At 39.5% G+C, this 14873-nt stretch overlaps 3 protein-coding genes across 3 annotated transcripts; 1 reads left to right on the top strand and 2 right to left on the bottom strand.

The window, feature by feature from the left end:
* Nucleotides 1–1189: 1189 nt before the first annotated feature.
* On the bottom strand, nucleotides 1190–3623 carry LOC144019610 (uncharacterized). The gene is made up of 2 exons (XM_077522775.1): nucleotides 2902–3623; nucleotides 1190–1732 (listed from the first exon to the last, which is right to left on the bottom strand). Exons 1-2 carry the CDS (start codon nucleotides 3098–3100, stop codon nucleotides 1332–1334), a joined length of 600 nt encoding a protein of 199 aa, XP_077378901.1. The 5' UTR covers nucleotides 3101–3623; the 3' UTR covers nucleotides 1190–1331.
* A 1021-nt stretch (nucleotides 3624–4644) lies between these two features.
* fam151b (family with sequence similarity 151 member B) lies at nucleotides 4645–8746 on the top strand. The gene is made up of 5 exons (XM_077522360.1): nucleotides 4645–4884; nucleotides 5261–5420; nucleotides 5500–5717; nucleotides 5949–6084; nucleotides 8064–8746. Exons 1-5 carry the CDS (start codon nucleotides 4770–4772, stop codon nucleotides 8215–8217), a joined length of 783 nt encoding a protein of 260 aa, XP_077378486.1. The 5' UTR covers nucleotides 4645–4769; the 3' UTR covers nucleotides 8218–8746.
* Nucleotides 8747–9442: 696 nt separating this feature from the next.
* On the bottom strand, nucleotides 9443–14499 carry ankrd34bb (ankyrin repeat domain 34Bb). The gene is made up of 3 exons (XM_077520901.1): nucleotides 14169–14499; nucleotides 12717–12980; nucleotides 9443–11058 (listed from the first exon to the last, which is right to left on the bottom strand). Exons 2-3 carry the CDS (start codon nucleotides 12917–12919, stop codon nucleotides 9609–9611), a joined length of 1653 nt encoding a protein of 550 aa, XP_077377027.1. The 5' UTR covers nucleotides 12920–12980; nucleotides 14169–14499; the 3' UTR covers nucleotides 9443–9608.
* Nucleotides 14500–14873: the final 374 nt, after the last annotated feature.

Genomic DNA, 14873 nt, shown 5'->3' with positions numbered 1-14873 from the left:
CTTTTCTGGTGCTATGGATGGCGTGCCTCGATACTGCTGTTTTATGAATGGGTATTTGTCGAATTATATTCAATACAATTAAAGCAGTCATGTCAAACCAGGTTTATTCTGGCTGTGATTCACGTTGGTCATTTTTGCCGTTCTGACTAAGGAGCTATATACTTTATTGAACACAACTATAACAGTTCAATGACTATTGTGGGTCAATATTCTACTGTACTAAACCCTTAAAAATGCTCAAGGGCTTTATGTGTTATTGCACATCCAAAGTTGCATCACTATGACTGCACTGTTGGTCACGTTTGCTTGATGATTGTCCGCATTGTTTGCACAGCAGTGGACAGTATTGCAGCACTTAACATTATGGAAAGCCTTATGAGTTACATCTTTGTCATACAGTAGTTGCTTGTTACTGAAATACTAGCACAGCTCACACTGCCGGAGACAAATGCCTTGTGCATTTTTACATACTTGGCCAATAAAAAGATGATTTTGATTCTGACTAGCAACATGATGGAACTCATTCGCTCCCAGCAATTTTCACAGAAGCAATCCCGTTCGCTCCCGGCTGTTTTACTGGATTTTGACTGATTTTCCAAGGCCCACAGAATATTGTGTTCTATTGAAATAACTATCAAAAGAAAGATTAAAGAGTCTTATTTCATCAGGAAAAAAAAAAAAAAGTATACTTCTATCTGTTTCCGTTTTGCAGCAATTAGCATTAGAATATGGCTAAGTTTCATCAATTTTCACAGATCTATTTAAACTTGTGAGTAATTGAGCTTTTTTTTTAAACATGGCCCTGGTTGATCTTCTTTGCTCTGCTGCCACCTGCTGGCCGTTTGTGTAATAACTACCATTTCTGCAACCGTTCTTTGCAGTTGAGAGGCTGCATCAAAGCCTTCTGTAGTCTAGCATTAAAAAAAAAAAAAGTATAAATACGTCTTTGGGACACAAAACATAAAAAAAACGTATTTATATGTTATTGGGAGCAAATGAGTTAATACATTTCAATCACATAAATATAGTACATATACTGTATTCCTTTCATAAATCTGTTATTTCTGAGTTTATAAAATCTTGTCAAGTATAAAACACTCATTGTGTGCCATTGTGTCGTGTTTGTCTTTTGACAATGTATCCACAGCATATAGTGTGTCGTTTGATTGTTGAAAGACACTTTATTTTTCTTTTGCATTGGGGAACAGTTGTTGGTAAACAAGGATTTAGGAATGACTGAAATCAGACATCCACAGTTTTAATTGTGTATACGTTCTTCAGAGATTCTCTGAGGAAAGGCTAACTTGTGCAAGATCAGTTGGATTCAATGCTTATTGGTTGTTTTGGCCAAAGGTGTAGGCATAATGGAGGGTGCCACCTTCCTCCAAGTAGCAGTCGTGCTCATGTGTTCCAGGTCGGATCTGTCTCTGGCACACTCCGAGCAGGTCATCAAAGAGAAGATCACGGTCATGAACCTCAAGCCTCAACACATCACTCTCCTGGGCCTTGAAGTAGGAGAACTTCTCCTCCCACCAAGGGTTAACAGTGTCCTCGCGGACCGTTGTTGTGCCCAGAGTGGCGGAGCCGCAAAACACATTGACATAACCGTCTGTGATCCCCAAAATGTCAGAGGGGAGACCGCTGGCGCGCAAGTTAAACACCTTGAGCTGGGCCTGAGCCACGGGCAGGGCACATAGCACCAGAAGGAGGAAGGACAGACTTGAGGCCATGGCTGTTGAGGGAAACAGACAATCGACATATTAGGAGGAGAAGGTGGAGTAATTTCACATTTCAGATTATTTTACTGTAACGTGTAAAATGAATTACATTCATATTTTTAGACAGATAAAAATTTTGCATGCACTTAGGTAGGGCTGTGCAATTAATCGGAATTCAATTACAATTTCAATTATTACACTCCACAATTACAAAATCAGCATATTCGTAAAAAAAAATAAATAAATAAATAAATTATTAATACTAATTTTTTTAATTTATACATTTGCACCTTTTATTTTTATTTTAAAATAACTAATTTAATATTATTTAATTACAGTTTTTCCTAGCAATTTTATTTGCCTTAATATTTTTATTTGTTTTTTACATTTAAACATTTTTTTGTTTCAAATAATTGATCGTCCTACTACACAATACACGTTGCACTCCAACCTCAAGTTTTTGCCAACATAAATATATATTATTATAATCAGCATAATCGTAAAAAAAATAATATACATTTTTGAATTGTTTAAATTTATACATTTGCACCCTTTTTCATTTTAAAATAACTAATATTTTTGTAATTATAGTTTTTCCAAACAATTTTATTTGTCATAATATTTGTATTTATTAATTTATTTTTTACATTTAAACATTTTCTTGTTTTGTACCAAAAATTAATGATCGTCCTACTGCACAATGCACATTGCACTCCAACCTCGAGTTTTTGCCAACATAAATATATAAATATATATTATTATAAATATATATTATTATAAATTCTGCTTGGTCCAAAAGGAACTTATATAATTATAGTGTTTCTATTTTTTAAATTGATCTTAATATTTTTGCATGATTAAACATTTTCTTGGTTTGTACAAAAAAAAAAATTGCCAAAATAATCATGATTATTAATTTTTTCCATAATCGAGCAGCCCTGCACTTAGGCAAACTATACTTTATCTCACGCAATGACTGACCACATAAATGAGTACACTGTCTTTAAAAAGCCTTTTCAGTTTCTCAGTGATGATGACAAAAATAATCTTCCAAATCATGCTAATTGTTAGACCGAATTATAAATATTTGAGACTTAATTTTGCCCAGTTATTTTGTTACATTAGTTCCAAGTAGTACAAAGCAGTAGCAGACAGTATGAACAGGTGCATGTCATAATCTTACCTGTGTTCATGGGTGTCTTGTTTCTAACCTCTGTCAGACCTTCGTTGTTTTTAAATGTCAGCAGGGCTCTTATCAGTTTGATAACGCTGTTCCAAAAACAGCCAGGAAGCACAACCTGCTCAATTCTCAGCATTTCGCAACACACAGCAGGATGGATCCAACCTGATGCAGCTGGTCCATGAATTGGAATTGTCATCATTTTACATCCCAGCCATCAAATTTGGAATAATCCACATACAAAAATTACCCAATATTAGTTTAGCAATCTAAAATATCATACAATTCCCTCCAACATATTATTAAAGGCACGGTCTTCCGTTTTCACTCAGGAAAATGCACTATGTAAATACAGGACTTGTACCCATGAACTCCTTCTCAATATACACCACTGGGTTTCTGTTAATGTGTGGTGGTAATTTTTTTCCTAAACAAGCATGCGAACATAAATAGTTAAAATCGGCAAAAAAGAGACCAATAGTCAGGCATTGATAGATAACATAGTATACTATACTTCAGATTTATCAAGTCAGATTTATCAAATGCTGTTAAAACAGTAACATGAGTTAGCTAAAACAGTACTTCCTGTTGTGCTCTTATTTGAAACCAATTCACACAACTTCCGGTGCACTACTCAGTGGACTGACGATAACGTCACGATCGACATGTTAACAACTTCACACCATATAAAATATTGTTTTGAAAAAGACTGGCCAATCCTTCCATCAAATTTTGAACGTGTTCAAAATTTCTCTGCAAAGGTTTGAGTGTGCGGCAAGCATGGACTTATGCTGCATTCGGGGAAGGTGGAAAGTGGGAAATTGGTCTTTTCCAACTTCATACCAGGAAGTGTGTACGGGAACGCCCCCTTGAAATCCCACTTGCGAAGTGGGGAAAAAAAAAAGGACGACTTCGCTCACCAACTTCAAGATGCCGTATAAATACATAATATTAACCTCATTCGTCATTGCTCCTTTTCTATTTGATTTATTGCGAGAAGGCAAGTTTGCTAGAGGCCAAAATGTGTTTGTGTTTTACGTTCGCCTCGAACGGGAAAATCCAACTGGGATTTTTCCGATTTCAACGAATGCAGCATTACATATGACTACGTAGACGGTCAATGGGTCCCTCGCGGCTGAAGCCAAACGGCAGCCATCTTACGTTGACACTTTAATTGCCAACTTATTCAAAGATTATCTCAATATTGTGAACTCAGAGGTTAGGTTTGCAGTACATTTTGCAGCATATGTATTCCTGATGTGCTTTACAGCCACTTGATTGTGGATGGTTCTAACAAAATGATGGAGACAAATCTTTGAGTGGCACCCAGAGATTAAGCATTTTTCTTTGCAACAGACCGCCATTCACTGAGTGGCAACGTAAGATGGCCGCCGGTGGCTTCACTTCTCCGAGCGGCATTGACAATCCATTCATAGGTAAATCAGTGGTGGCGAGTGTTTGTCTTTGCAACGTTTTGCATCAAGCAAGCCGAAAAGGCAACATTCGCTACCCCTCGCCTCCGATTTCGCGGCTCGGCTCTCCCAGTTTGAATGGCGTTCCCGACTGTGTACTTTTTTTTTGTCTGAATGTCTGAATGGTCGTCGAATGCAGCATGTATTTCCGTTTTCCGGCAGGACTGAACCATTCGGGAGAGCGGGAGGGGTGAACTGTAATTAGGAAGGTATTCGAATCTTTATTATTAGGGGGTTAAACCAGCAAAGACGAAGATATTCATTCAACATGTAAAAATTACGTTACTTAGATTACTTATTTGCAAGTTTTTTAAGTCTCATGTGAGTCTTTATGCAGCCATTGGAATCGTCCAAAACCCTGTCTTGAAACAAAGCAATGTCACAAGGCGATGTAAAGACATGTGTGAACAGTTGTTGGAATATTTTCAGGGTCAGATAAAGAAAAAAGACGCTGCTGAGGTGAGATGGTCACACGCAGTGAACAGCAGGGGCAAATTGACCGAGGCTCTCCAAGGTGGGACATCTCTTTTTTTCATTTACAAAGTCCTGTACAGCAAACTCACCATGGGTAATATATGCGAAGGTGCTTGAATTCAAACTTTCGTTGGAACCCAACCAATATTCATTTAATGTCAACAGTGAATACCTGAGACGTATTAGCTGTTACATACGGAGTAAGATTTACGATACTAATGATCAAAACAGTTTTTTGTTGTTGTTGTTTTTAAGTGTTTGTTTGCTCTTTGTTTTTGCTATACACTGTGGAATTCAAACCATTTGGTTAAAAATTCAATTCTAGCATTTTCATCTACTTAGTAATATAATTCAAACACATTTTTTTTTCTACACAAATAAAAAAAAAACAAAAAAAAACATCTTTTATTCTGAAGGTCCCACTCATATGATTGAGGCTGACATAATCGTAAGAGGTCGTGACCCTAAGGAGCCAATCATGGGCCACCCTCCTGACACCGACAGTGACATCACACTGAAGGAGTGGCTTGAATGTGTTAAGTTGCATGACAAGGGGATCAAACTAGACTTCAAGAGGTGAGATGTGATCCGATTGTGTTCTTTCAAAGTTGTGAGAGCTGATGTAACGTTAACCCATTTTGACGCTTCCATGCAGCCAGGAGGCGGTGTCTCTTTCTGTGGCGCTGTTGCAGGAAATGCTGGCCAAGATGACCTTTCCTGTGTGGATCAATGCTGATGTCCTCCCAGGACCTGGAAGTCAGGACAAACCGTTGGCACATCAAGCTTTCCTGGCTGCTGTAAAGACTCTTCCCACTAACATTGTACTCTCCCTTGGCTGGACCACAAAGTGGACTGCAGGGACTGATAACCCAGGTGAGAACGCATCAGTTTGTGCTATTGCCTTGTGTCATCTTGGCTGTTAACCGTTTATAGTACGTGTATTTTCACAATTATACTACTGGCTATGTGACAAGCAACGTAACAAGTGGCCGCCATTTTTGTGGAATTCTTCACCTATCAGCATAACAAATTAAAGGGGCGTCACCGTGTTCCAATTTGAAGCTGCTCAAGACTCTCTCAAGCGTGACATAACGTATTTTTCAGGTTACAGTTGGGAAATGGTGCATGAGATGCAGAACATATGCGGAGGCCTGGAACATCTCGTCACCTTCCCAGTACGGGCGGCCCTTTTGGCCCAGTCGTTCTCGGAGCTCACGTGGCTGCTGCAACAGTCCGACAGGTGACTGCCTCGCACATGTCATTTTTATTTTTATTTAATCTCTTTGAGATCAATCCGTTCAACAATCCTAATTATATCCAGCACGATCCGTTCCAAAATCATTGCGAATGTGCGTTTTTCATCATTGTTGAAACACCAATGGTGTCCGACTGTAGATTTGAGGCAAAAATAAAAATCTATCCAAAGAGAGGACATCTATAGATAAGTGTTGCATATTGTCATTTATCTGTTTGCTAGTTCTCATGAGAAATAATTCAGATGATCAGTGTCTTCACAAAAAAATGTATTAATAACATATGATTAAAGGTAATTTCATAAAATTTTATTTGTGAAGAGTCTGTCAAACCAGTAGCCCTTTGCATTAGTCAGTAGTAACGATATCCAAACATCACAATACGATATTATCACAATATCAAGGTCACGATATGATAATTATCACGATATTGTTGGGGGGTTGGCGATAATTTATAAAAAGATCACAATATTGTAAAAAAAAAAAAAAAAAAAAGAGCTCATACTAAAAAAACAAAAAAAAACAAAAAAACACGCACACAATATTGTGCTTTTGTACATAACAGCAATGCATATACACCACCTACAATCTCTAATAACAATATGGAGGCACTTACTTGCTAATGCAAGCACACATTGATCGCTTCACAAGCAAATTAGGTTCCCCTTCATCTGACAATTAACATAGATTTGAAACATAGAAGGCCAAAACATCCCTAATGAAAATTGAATTGCACTAATAAAGTAGCCACTAGAGGGTGCCAGAACTTCACAAATGGAAATCAGCCTGACTTTCTTAACTGTGTTCGTTTTAAATATTGTCAACATAACGACGACGATATTGTGGCAGTTTTAATATCATGATATCACATTATTGCCCTTTTTGTTACATCCCTAATCAGTAGCCAAGAAGGACCTCTTGGTGACCCCAGATGTCGATTATGCTTAAAAGCAGTGGCAAGCTACTTTAAATGGACTCAACCAATTCTGATGAAAAGAGTTGTCATATTATCAAAATGATTGAAATTGTATGTTGTATTATCATTCCACCTTGCATTAAAAAAAAACTGATCAAAAGCCCCAAATGAATGTGACATTTATGCCCGTGATGAGTATAATGTAACTTGCAATGCAGTTGTGCAAACGGGCATTATTTAGTGTTGAACTAAAGTAAGCAAAGGCACCTTTGGCCACGTGTAAGCCTTGACAAGCATCGAGTGAGCAAGTGCAACAACAAGGCAATGTGTTCTTGGGCCCACAGACCCGAGTGGGCGGCTCAAACTGCGCCTCCCGTTGTGATGGAGGTGAGTGCTGCAGCATTAAGTGGGAAAGGGGAATGTAGGTAAGAGGCTGCGATGATTCATTCAATCAGTCACGGGTCACCAACGGCTCAGTTTCGTCCAGTGAAGCCCCACAGAAATACAAATCATCATATTAGCGTGCACATTATGGACATACAGTATTAACTGTCGGTCGTTCTGCCATGTCGTGTCCATGTGATTACTTATGGATGCCAATTTATGCACGTGGTTAATCGACCTGTGAACCAAAATGTGTCTCAAGCAGGGATGGACAACTTCATCAGTGCTACTGGGGGGCCACATGGGTTCGTGCACTTTCCTAACCAGATGTAGTATGAAAAAAAAGGCTGTTTTAAATATGGACACAATGCGTGCATACATGTCCAAAATTAAAAGATTTCATTTTGGATACATTTTTCAATGCATGTTATAAAAGATCCACTATCCTAACCCCTAATAACAAAGTGTTCCACAGGTGAAAATTTCATGTTCGTTCTTATCGAAGGGGGGAAAAGCACGAACATCTTACCAGCTAGAAATGCAAGAAGCGCCTCTCGCTGTTCAACATTCAACAAGGAAATGCTATCACGAATGAGGAATTACATGTGATACTTTAATTGCCCTACAATGTGTTTTAAAATAGTTTTACACATTTGTTGTGTGCAGGTATTCTCTCACGGTGTGGACCGGCCAGAACGACCACTTAAAAGTAGATGACCTTTTGCCTTATAGAACATGCTTCGACGTCAGGAGGATCTGCTATGACCTACCAGAACCGCTAAGGAAAGAGCTGACAAAAAGTCTACAAGATGAGACATGAGCAATCATTAGTCAGGCTGAAAATGAGAACCTCCAAAACTCTGGATGGTCACTGTACCACTTTTTTTTTTTTGTTATTCATACACATAAATAAGTTCTCTTTTTATGCACAGAAATGTTTTGTGTCTTCGTTTAATGAAGAAATGTATTTGTTTATGCTAAAACTACTGCTATAACAGCATCCATGCTAATCTCGTCAAGAGAAGATACTATTCGACCTATTATGACCGTAAGTAATTGAATTAACATTTACAATACAATTTAGGAAATGCAGCCATTTTATAGATTTCTTTTTTTTTAGGTACCTCTTTTCTTTTTTTTTTTTGTTTCATGTAAAAAAAATTGTAAACTAGACCCATTTTGGTTGTAACATCACACTTCTTAGGTTTGAGTCATTTTGCATATGCACTGTGAAGTGTCATCGTTTTGCTTTTGTAACGTTTGGCTAATGGAATCCCACAGCAGGATCATACAACCATCATCTACTGTCAAAATGTGTCTAATTTTTGGAATAAAATCTGTCAAAATAAGCTGCATTTACTTGTTCATCACTCGGCTAGTTAATTAGCCCAACACATATTGTATTGTTCAGCCTTCTTTTTATTTGAGAAGAGCTTTTCTCTTCAGAAAGCCTTTTATCCAAATTGCCAATTCGTAAGCATGCATCCTTGAAGCAAGTACTGTATGCTCAAAAGGAAAACGGGTTGCCTGTGGCAACGGTTGCACTCAACCTTCAACATTCACTTCTTAACTGCGTGTACACGCATACACCACATTATTATGCGCACACACACACACAACTGTTTTAAGACATTATAGCCTAACCCATAAACTTGTCTTATGAACTATTACATTGTACTGTCCTGTGTACAGATGTAGGCTGTGAGCGTATGAATGGAGGAGAGTTGGAGACCAGACTGGAGTTTGAAGATTTTACTGAAATCTCAACACACACTTTCATCCACTCAGCCCAAAGTATTTGACTAAAATGAACTTTGTGAGGCAGACATATTTGTTTCACCATGTAAATACACATCCATCTAGCTATGCTTCAAACTCTCACAGAGATTAATACAGTTCACTTCCTGTTAAATCACTTTGACAGTTGTGACGTCACTTCCGGTCCTGCCCCTAACTTCCGGTCCAAGTCCCACCCCCTTGACGTCGAGGCTCAGTCCCACCCCTTCACTTCCTGTCTAAGTCCTACCCCCTACACCCATATTTGGACTTCCTGTGATGTCATACTTCCGGTGGCTGAGGACATGTCCTGTTTTGACCCCACCCCCTACGACCATATTTGGACTTCCTATGACGTCTCATTTCCGGTGGTTGCAATTGGTGAAGCTGAGAGAAGAAGCGGAAATGAATCGGAGCCGTTAACGACTAGTCCGACTATTCGTCAAAGTTGGACAACTGCTTAATCTGCTCACTCTGCATGGAGTGGCGCCTCCAAAGCATTTTACTGGTTTCCATTGCCTTTGGGAAAATAGGTACGCACGGCAGGGCAGGCTTCGATCCCTTACAAACGATATTGAGCGTTTTGTTACTTGCAGCCAGCGGGCACAGAGTGACAGAGTTGACACCAATATCAGGAATGGGAGCATGCGGGTTCAGAGGGGGGAGGTACCCAGGCCGAGTGGAGGAGATGTGATCCTGCAGAAGGGCCCCTGAGCCTCTTCGCTCCAGTCCAACGGCACCTCGTCTCTGGACAGAACATTCCAGAGACTCTCTGGAGCATGACAGGGTTGAGGACCTGCTGCTTGTCAGCTTGGGCCTGTCCGGCCCTTTTGTCAGGCAATTTGAGCTTTTGTCTTTGCTGCCAAACTGCGGCAACTGAGAGTCTGAACTGTAATGGTCAATACCAAAATTACGTCGATGAACGATGTTTTGCAGACTGGAAATATTTAACTGCCGAAGACCGTCTGATGTATTCCCATCGGCAGGACTGGATTCAAGGGGAAACGGGAGATTGTTTTCGTGGTGCAAGTTAGGGTGCGAAGTGGAGTGCTGTCCGCTTGCCACACTGTCGTATGACATCTTTCGAGCAAAGCCTCTTGGACCTCGCGCTTTGTTGTCGTTCTCCGATATATTGTCCATCGCTTTCAGGAGTCCATCCTTCATGTCCATGCTATGGTGGCGCGAAACAGACGGAGGGAGACTCTGGAAGTTGAGGCCTCTGAGAGACGAGACGTCCTCTGGTGGAAATTCGACTTGCTCCTCTGCCAACGACGAGGTCTGGCCCTTCTGAAGAAGTACGGGTGGATGTTTGACCCCTTTCTGCGAGTGTAATCTCTGGAGATTAAGCCTCTTGTCTACATTTAATGGATTAGGATGTTGAATAAGAGAATCTGGTTGAGATGGGCTGAAGCTAACCAATAAACCGGGACACTTAGGATTTCTGAGGCTGAGAAGGGGACTACCAGGCTGAGGAGAAGCACTTGCCGAGGAACCTTGTGGAGGAACTCGTCTTTGGACGCCAAATGGAGACGAGCAGGTTGGTGCGCAATGCGGATTCTCCTCAAGGTCAGCGGGTGGTGGCACATTTAGGTACTGCTTTGTTGTCTGATGGCCAGATGGGAGCTTGTTGGTGGTGATGATGATGACCTCCTTTCCCTTCGCTTTACAAGCATCCAGGAGGATCTTGAGGATGCCCCTGTTACCCGAATTAACGGCGTAAACGAGTGCCGATAAGCCGGAGTGGTCCTCCAGAGTTGGATCGGCACCGCTGCTCAGAAGCAGGGACAGGATCTCAGCTCCGTCCTGTCCGAGGCACGCATGCATCAGGGCAGTTTTCCCGCTCTTGTCTTGAATGTTTGGATCGGCGCCATTTTCCAGCAGATACCTAAAACATGGAACAAAAACATGCATTTACTATTTGGTTTATAGGGATAAATCAAATCAAGGTTTAGTTGTATAATACAAACATATTTAAATAAGTTCAAATGTAGTCGCAAATACGTTCAAATGTACTTGTAGGCTAAATGCCACAAACATTGCATACTTTCCCATAATTCCATGGGGTATTATTTGCGTAGACGTGAGTGGAAAAAAAACATCTGTAACTTTACGATTTATTTTGTCTGCAGTGCATGATTGAGGTTCGTTGTTCGTCGTCCCCCCCCCCCCCCCCCCCCCCTACATTGGCAGCTCCACGCTTCAGTAATATAGCACCTTTTATACATTATAATTAGTGCTATCAAAGTTAAAGTGTTCACTAATTAATTAACTCTTTGACCGCCAAAAAAGTTTAATAACGATTAGTAAAATCACGACGTATGCCGCCATAAACATAAATGATTTTTATTTATTTTTTTAATCACCGTCTAAGTGCAGCACGCGCTGCCTGGTCAATGAGTTGTGGAATCAAAAACACTCACTATCTATGGCCAGCAGATGGCAGCATTGTATCTCTTTTAAATGGACTCATTGCATATGAAATTACAATGAAACATGATGAAATTGAACGTTTTCAAGGATGATGTAAATGATCAAAGCCTTTGTAATATTAAAGTGTTTTTTTTTTATAATGTGTGGCAGTAAAAGAGTTCATCACAAAAAAAAAAATCGCATTAATCATGTATTAATCACATTATTAATTTTGACTGCAGATTATCCTTTAGCTGACAGCGGATGGTTATGTTAAAGGTGTAGCACATAAACATAACTACATGCATTAAGGTAAGCATTTAATAAATGTTTCCGTGTGACATTCAGAATATTTTTCATCACATTGACAATTTCTTTTAATGAACAAGTAAGTAACTGATTAGAAAAAGAGGAGAATGGGTGTGTGGAGTGGATGATCAAAATTTTTGAAGATGATCGTCATAACATTAAATGTTGAGAAAGAATTAACACATAACAGGTGTACTTTAAATTTGGGGGGTAAAAAAAATGTTGCTAAAAACGCCTTTGTAATTAAGTGATTAATCGTGATTAACTCATTCACTCCCAAAAACGTATTTATACGTTTTTTTGTTTTTTTTGTTTTTTTTTTTAAAGAGTTTTTGTATGAAGGCTTTGATGCAGTTTCTGACCTGAAGTGGTTGCTTAAAAAAAAAAAAAAAAAAACGCCAGCAGATGGCAGCAAAGTATAAGAGATCAACCAGGTCCATGTTGCAACAAGCTCTTTTTTCCCAGTATTTTCAACAGGTTTGTGCATAATAATCAAACTTAGCTAATTATAATGCTAATTGCTACAAAACATAAAACAGAAAAAAAAATATAATGTACTTTTTTTTTTTTTTTTTTCCCTGATGAAAGAAGAGACACATTTTTCTTTTGGTAGGTTCCATGTTTTTATAGCAAAATAACATGAAAATGGCTGGGAGTGAATGAGTTAATCAAAATTCTAAGATGTGATTTAATCTGATTAAAAAATGTCATCGTTTGACAGCTCTAATTATAATGCAACTCAAAGTGGAGAGTAATTAAATCAACCATAGTACAATAAAAAGAAAACCCACCCGTGTCCACAACATCCCCATAAATGGAACTTACTGGACCATTCTGTGTTTGGGCACACTCTGCGTGTCCGAGTGACGTGTCTTGCAAGCCACCATCAGCGGCGTCTCGCCATTTTCATTGCTCTCGTTGACGTAGGCCCCTCCCTCCAGAAGCAGCCGAGTCAGACGCAGGCGACTCAGATAGACGGCCTTCAGCAGAGAATTGCCAACTGTTGGAACCTCCGTTGACTCACCCATGCCGAAAATGCGCCGGCGTCATCCTGAAGAAGGGTTCACTCGCTCATTCAAAGCACACAGCCTGCAAACAAACAAAACACGCGTTTGTAAGGTTGTTGTAGTTTGTTTTTTGGACAGCAGGACATCCTTAGTTTTATAGAGTATCCGTATGATTTTTGACATTTTCCTTTTAACTCATTCATTCCCAGCCATTTTCACAGAAGCAGTCCCGTTCGGCTGTTTTACTGGATTTTGACTGATTTTGCAAGGCCCACAGAATATTGTGTTCAATTGCTATAAAAGCATGGAACCCATCAAAAGAAAGATTAAAGTCTTTCATCAGGAAAAAAACAAAAGTATGTTTCTATCTGTTTCCGTTTTGCAGCAATTAGCATTAGAAGAGAGCTAAGTTTCATCAGTTTTCACAAATCTATTCAAAATTGTAAGTATTTGAGCTTTTTTTCTACATGGCCCTGGTTGATCTCCTTTGCTCTGCTGCCACCTGCTGGCCGTTTGTGTAATAACTACCATTTCTGCAACCGTTCTTTGCAGTTGAGAGGCTGCATCAAAGCCTTCTGTATGCTCTACCATAAAAAACAAAAAAAAAGTATAAATACGTCTTTGGGATACTTAGAACATTAAAAAAACGTATTTATACGTTATTGGGAGTAAATGAGTTAACATTTTCTATGTGTGGATTCCAACATAATTTATCATCAATAACCACTCATGACATCAAATGTTTGATTAAAGTTGCTGTACTGGCAAAGTTGTGTTCAATTTATTCGTACAATCAAAAGTCATTCTCTTGTAAGCCGAATCGACAGAACGCAGACAGGTTGCATTTGGAAGGACTGTGACCAGAGTCAGCTTTTAACCTATGTTTGGAGCGTTTCTTTTCTTTTCTTTTTTTCTTTTCTTTTTATGCTCAGGATGACATTCAAACCGCCATCTATGTTTCATTAAAGGGGTCAGTCCTGCCCTTCATCCATCCCTGACACAAGACAGCATATGTAATGAGGCAACAGTGAAATGTCATTCCTGAACTGTTTATCATGACTCTTACAAGGAAAAATAAATATCGTTGCCTCATCTTTGCTTAAATAAGCTCCAGCAGATAAAATAATGCGGCTTCATTTTACGCGATGACAAACATCCAGGCTGATGATTCGTGGCACAAAAAAGATCACTGATAAACATGAGCAAGGATAAAGAAAACAAAGATACTATAAACAATGGTGGGATGGAGTCCTCCAAAACTCAGACCTACCTTAACGAATGTCACCCTTGAATGTGGTTCCCTCTGATTGTTTTCAGTATCGAGACTCCAGCAGGTTAGAGCAGCAAATCCGGGCAATAGGAGAGAGTGGTGGAAGCAGGCAGCCAAGACTAATATATGTCACATATGAGTGGCAGCAGTGGGAGGCATTCAGCCAATGACAGCACTTTGCATTGTGAGCAGACACAGTCATGATGTTGGTCTTTGGTTGAAGCATGCGCGCAGGTAACACTCGTTTCTTTCCACCTCCAGGTTATTCACATTGACGATTGTGAGGTATAACAAAAGGCGCCTCGGACGTCACCGGCAAGTTCAAGGCTGCGGACAGATTTGCTTTCAGTCACGTCTTCCTGAGTGTTACCATATTAAGAAGCAAAAAATGGCTTTTCAAAACATCCTCTCCAAGGTCCTTTATTTATCGCACGAATCTTTGACTGGAACCGACGCAACAAGAACGTAGATACATATAATATTTTAGAAAAATGTCAGTCTGGTTTTTCGGATGAACCACAGTACCGAGACGCCCTTTTAAAGACTTCAAATGATATCAGTTGTAATGGAGACCTGAAAAAGGTGACAGTCTTGGCGCTACTGGATTTAAGTGCTGATTTTGATAGAGTAGATCAGCACATTTTATTAAACAGACTTTATTAACTCATTCACTCGCCGCCATTTTCACAGAAGCAATCCCGTTCA

Source organism: Festucalex cinctus, chromosome 5, assembly GCF_051991245.1.
Source record: "Festucalex cinctus isolate MCC-2025b chromosome 5, RoL_Fcin_1.0, whole genome shotgun sequence".
Taxonomy (NCBI): Eukaryota; Metazoa; Chordata; class Actinopteri; order Syngnathiformes; family Syngnathidae; genus Festucalex; species Festucalex cinctus.
Note: the sequence above shows the minus strand (reverse complement) of the source record. Positions and strands in the feature narration are given on the sequence as shown.

What these genes read in the sequence shown, in the direction of transcription:
- LOC144019610 (XM_077522775.1), bottom strand. Translation starts at nt 3,100, where the DNA reads ATGATGACAATTCCAATTCATGGACCAGCTGCATCAGGTTGGATCCAT. An exon ending in CAAGACACCCATGAACACAG is followed by an intron (nt 1,733 to 2,901) that starts GTAAGATTATGA and finishes TTCCCTCAACAG; the next exon opens with CCATGGCCTCAAGTCTGTCC.
- fam151b (XM_077522360.1), top strand. Translation starts at nt 4,770, where the DNA reads ATGTGTGAACAGTTGTTGGAATATTTTCAGGGTCAGATAAAGAAAAAA. An exon ending in ATTGACCGAGGCTCTCCAAG is followed by an intron (nt 4,885 to 5,260) that starts GTGGGACATCTC and finishes TTTATTCTGAAG; the next exon opens with GTCCCACTCATATGATTGAG. An exon ending in ATCAAACTAGACTTCAAGAG is followed by an intron (nt 5,421 to 5,499) that starts GTGAGATGTGAT and finishes GCTTCCATGCAG; the next exon opens with CCAGGAGGCGGTGTCTCTTT.
- ankrd34bb (XM_077520901.1), bottom strand. Translation starts at nt 12,919, where the DNA reads ATGGGTGAGTCAACGGAGGTTCCAACAGTTGGCAATTCTCTGCTGAAG. An exon ending in CCCAAACACAGAATGGTCCA is followed by an intron (nt 11,059 to 12,716) that starts GTAAGTTCCATT and finishes TCCATGTTTTAG; the next exon opens with GTATCTGCTGGAAAATGGCG.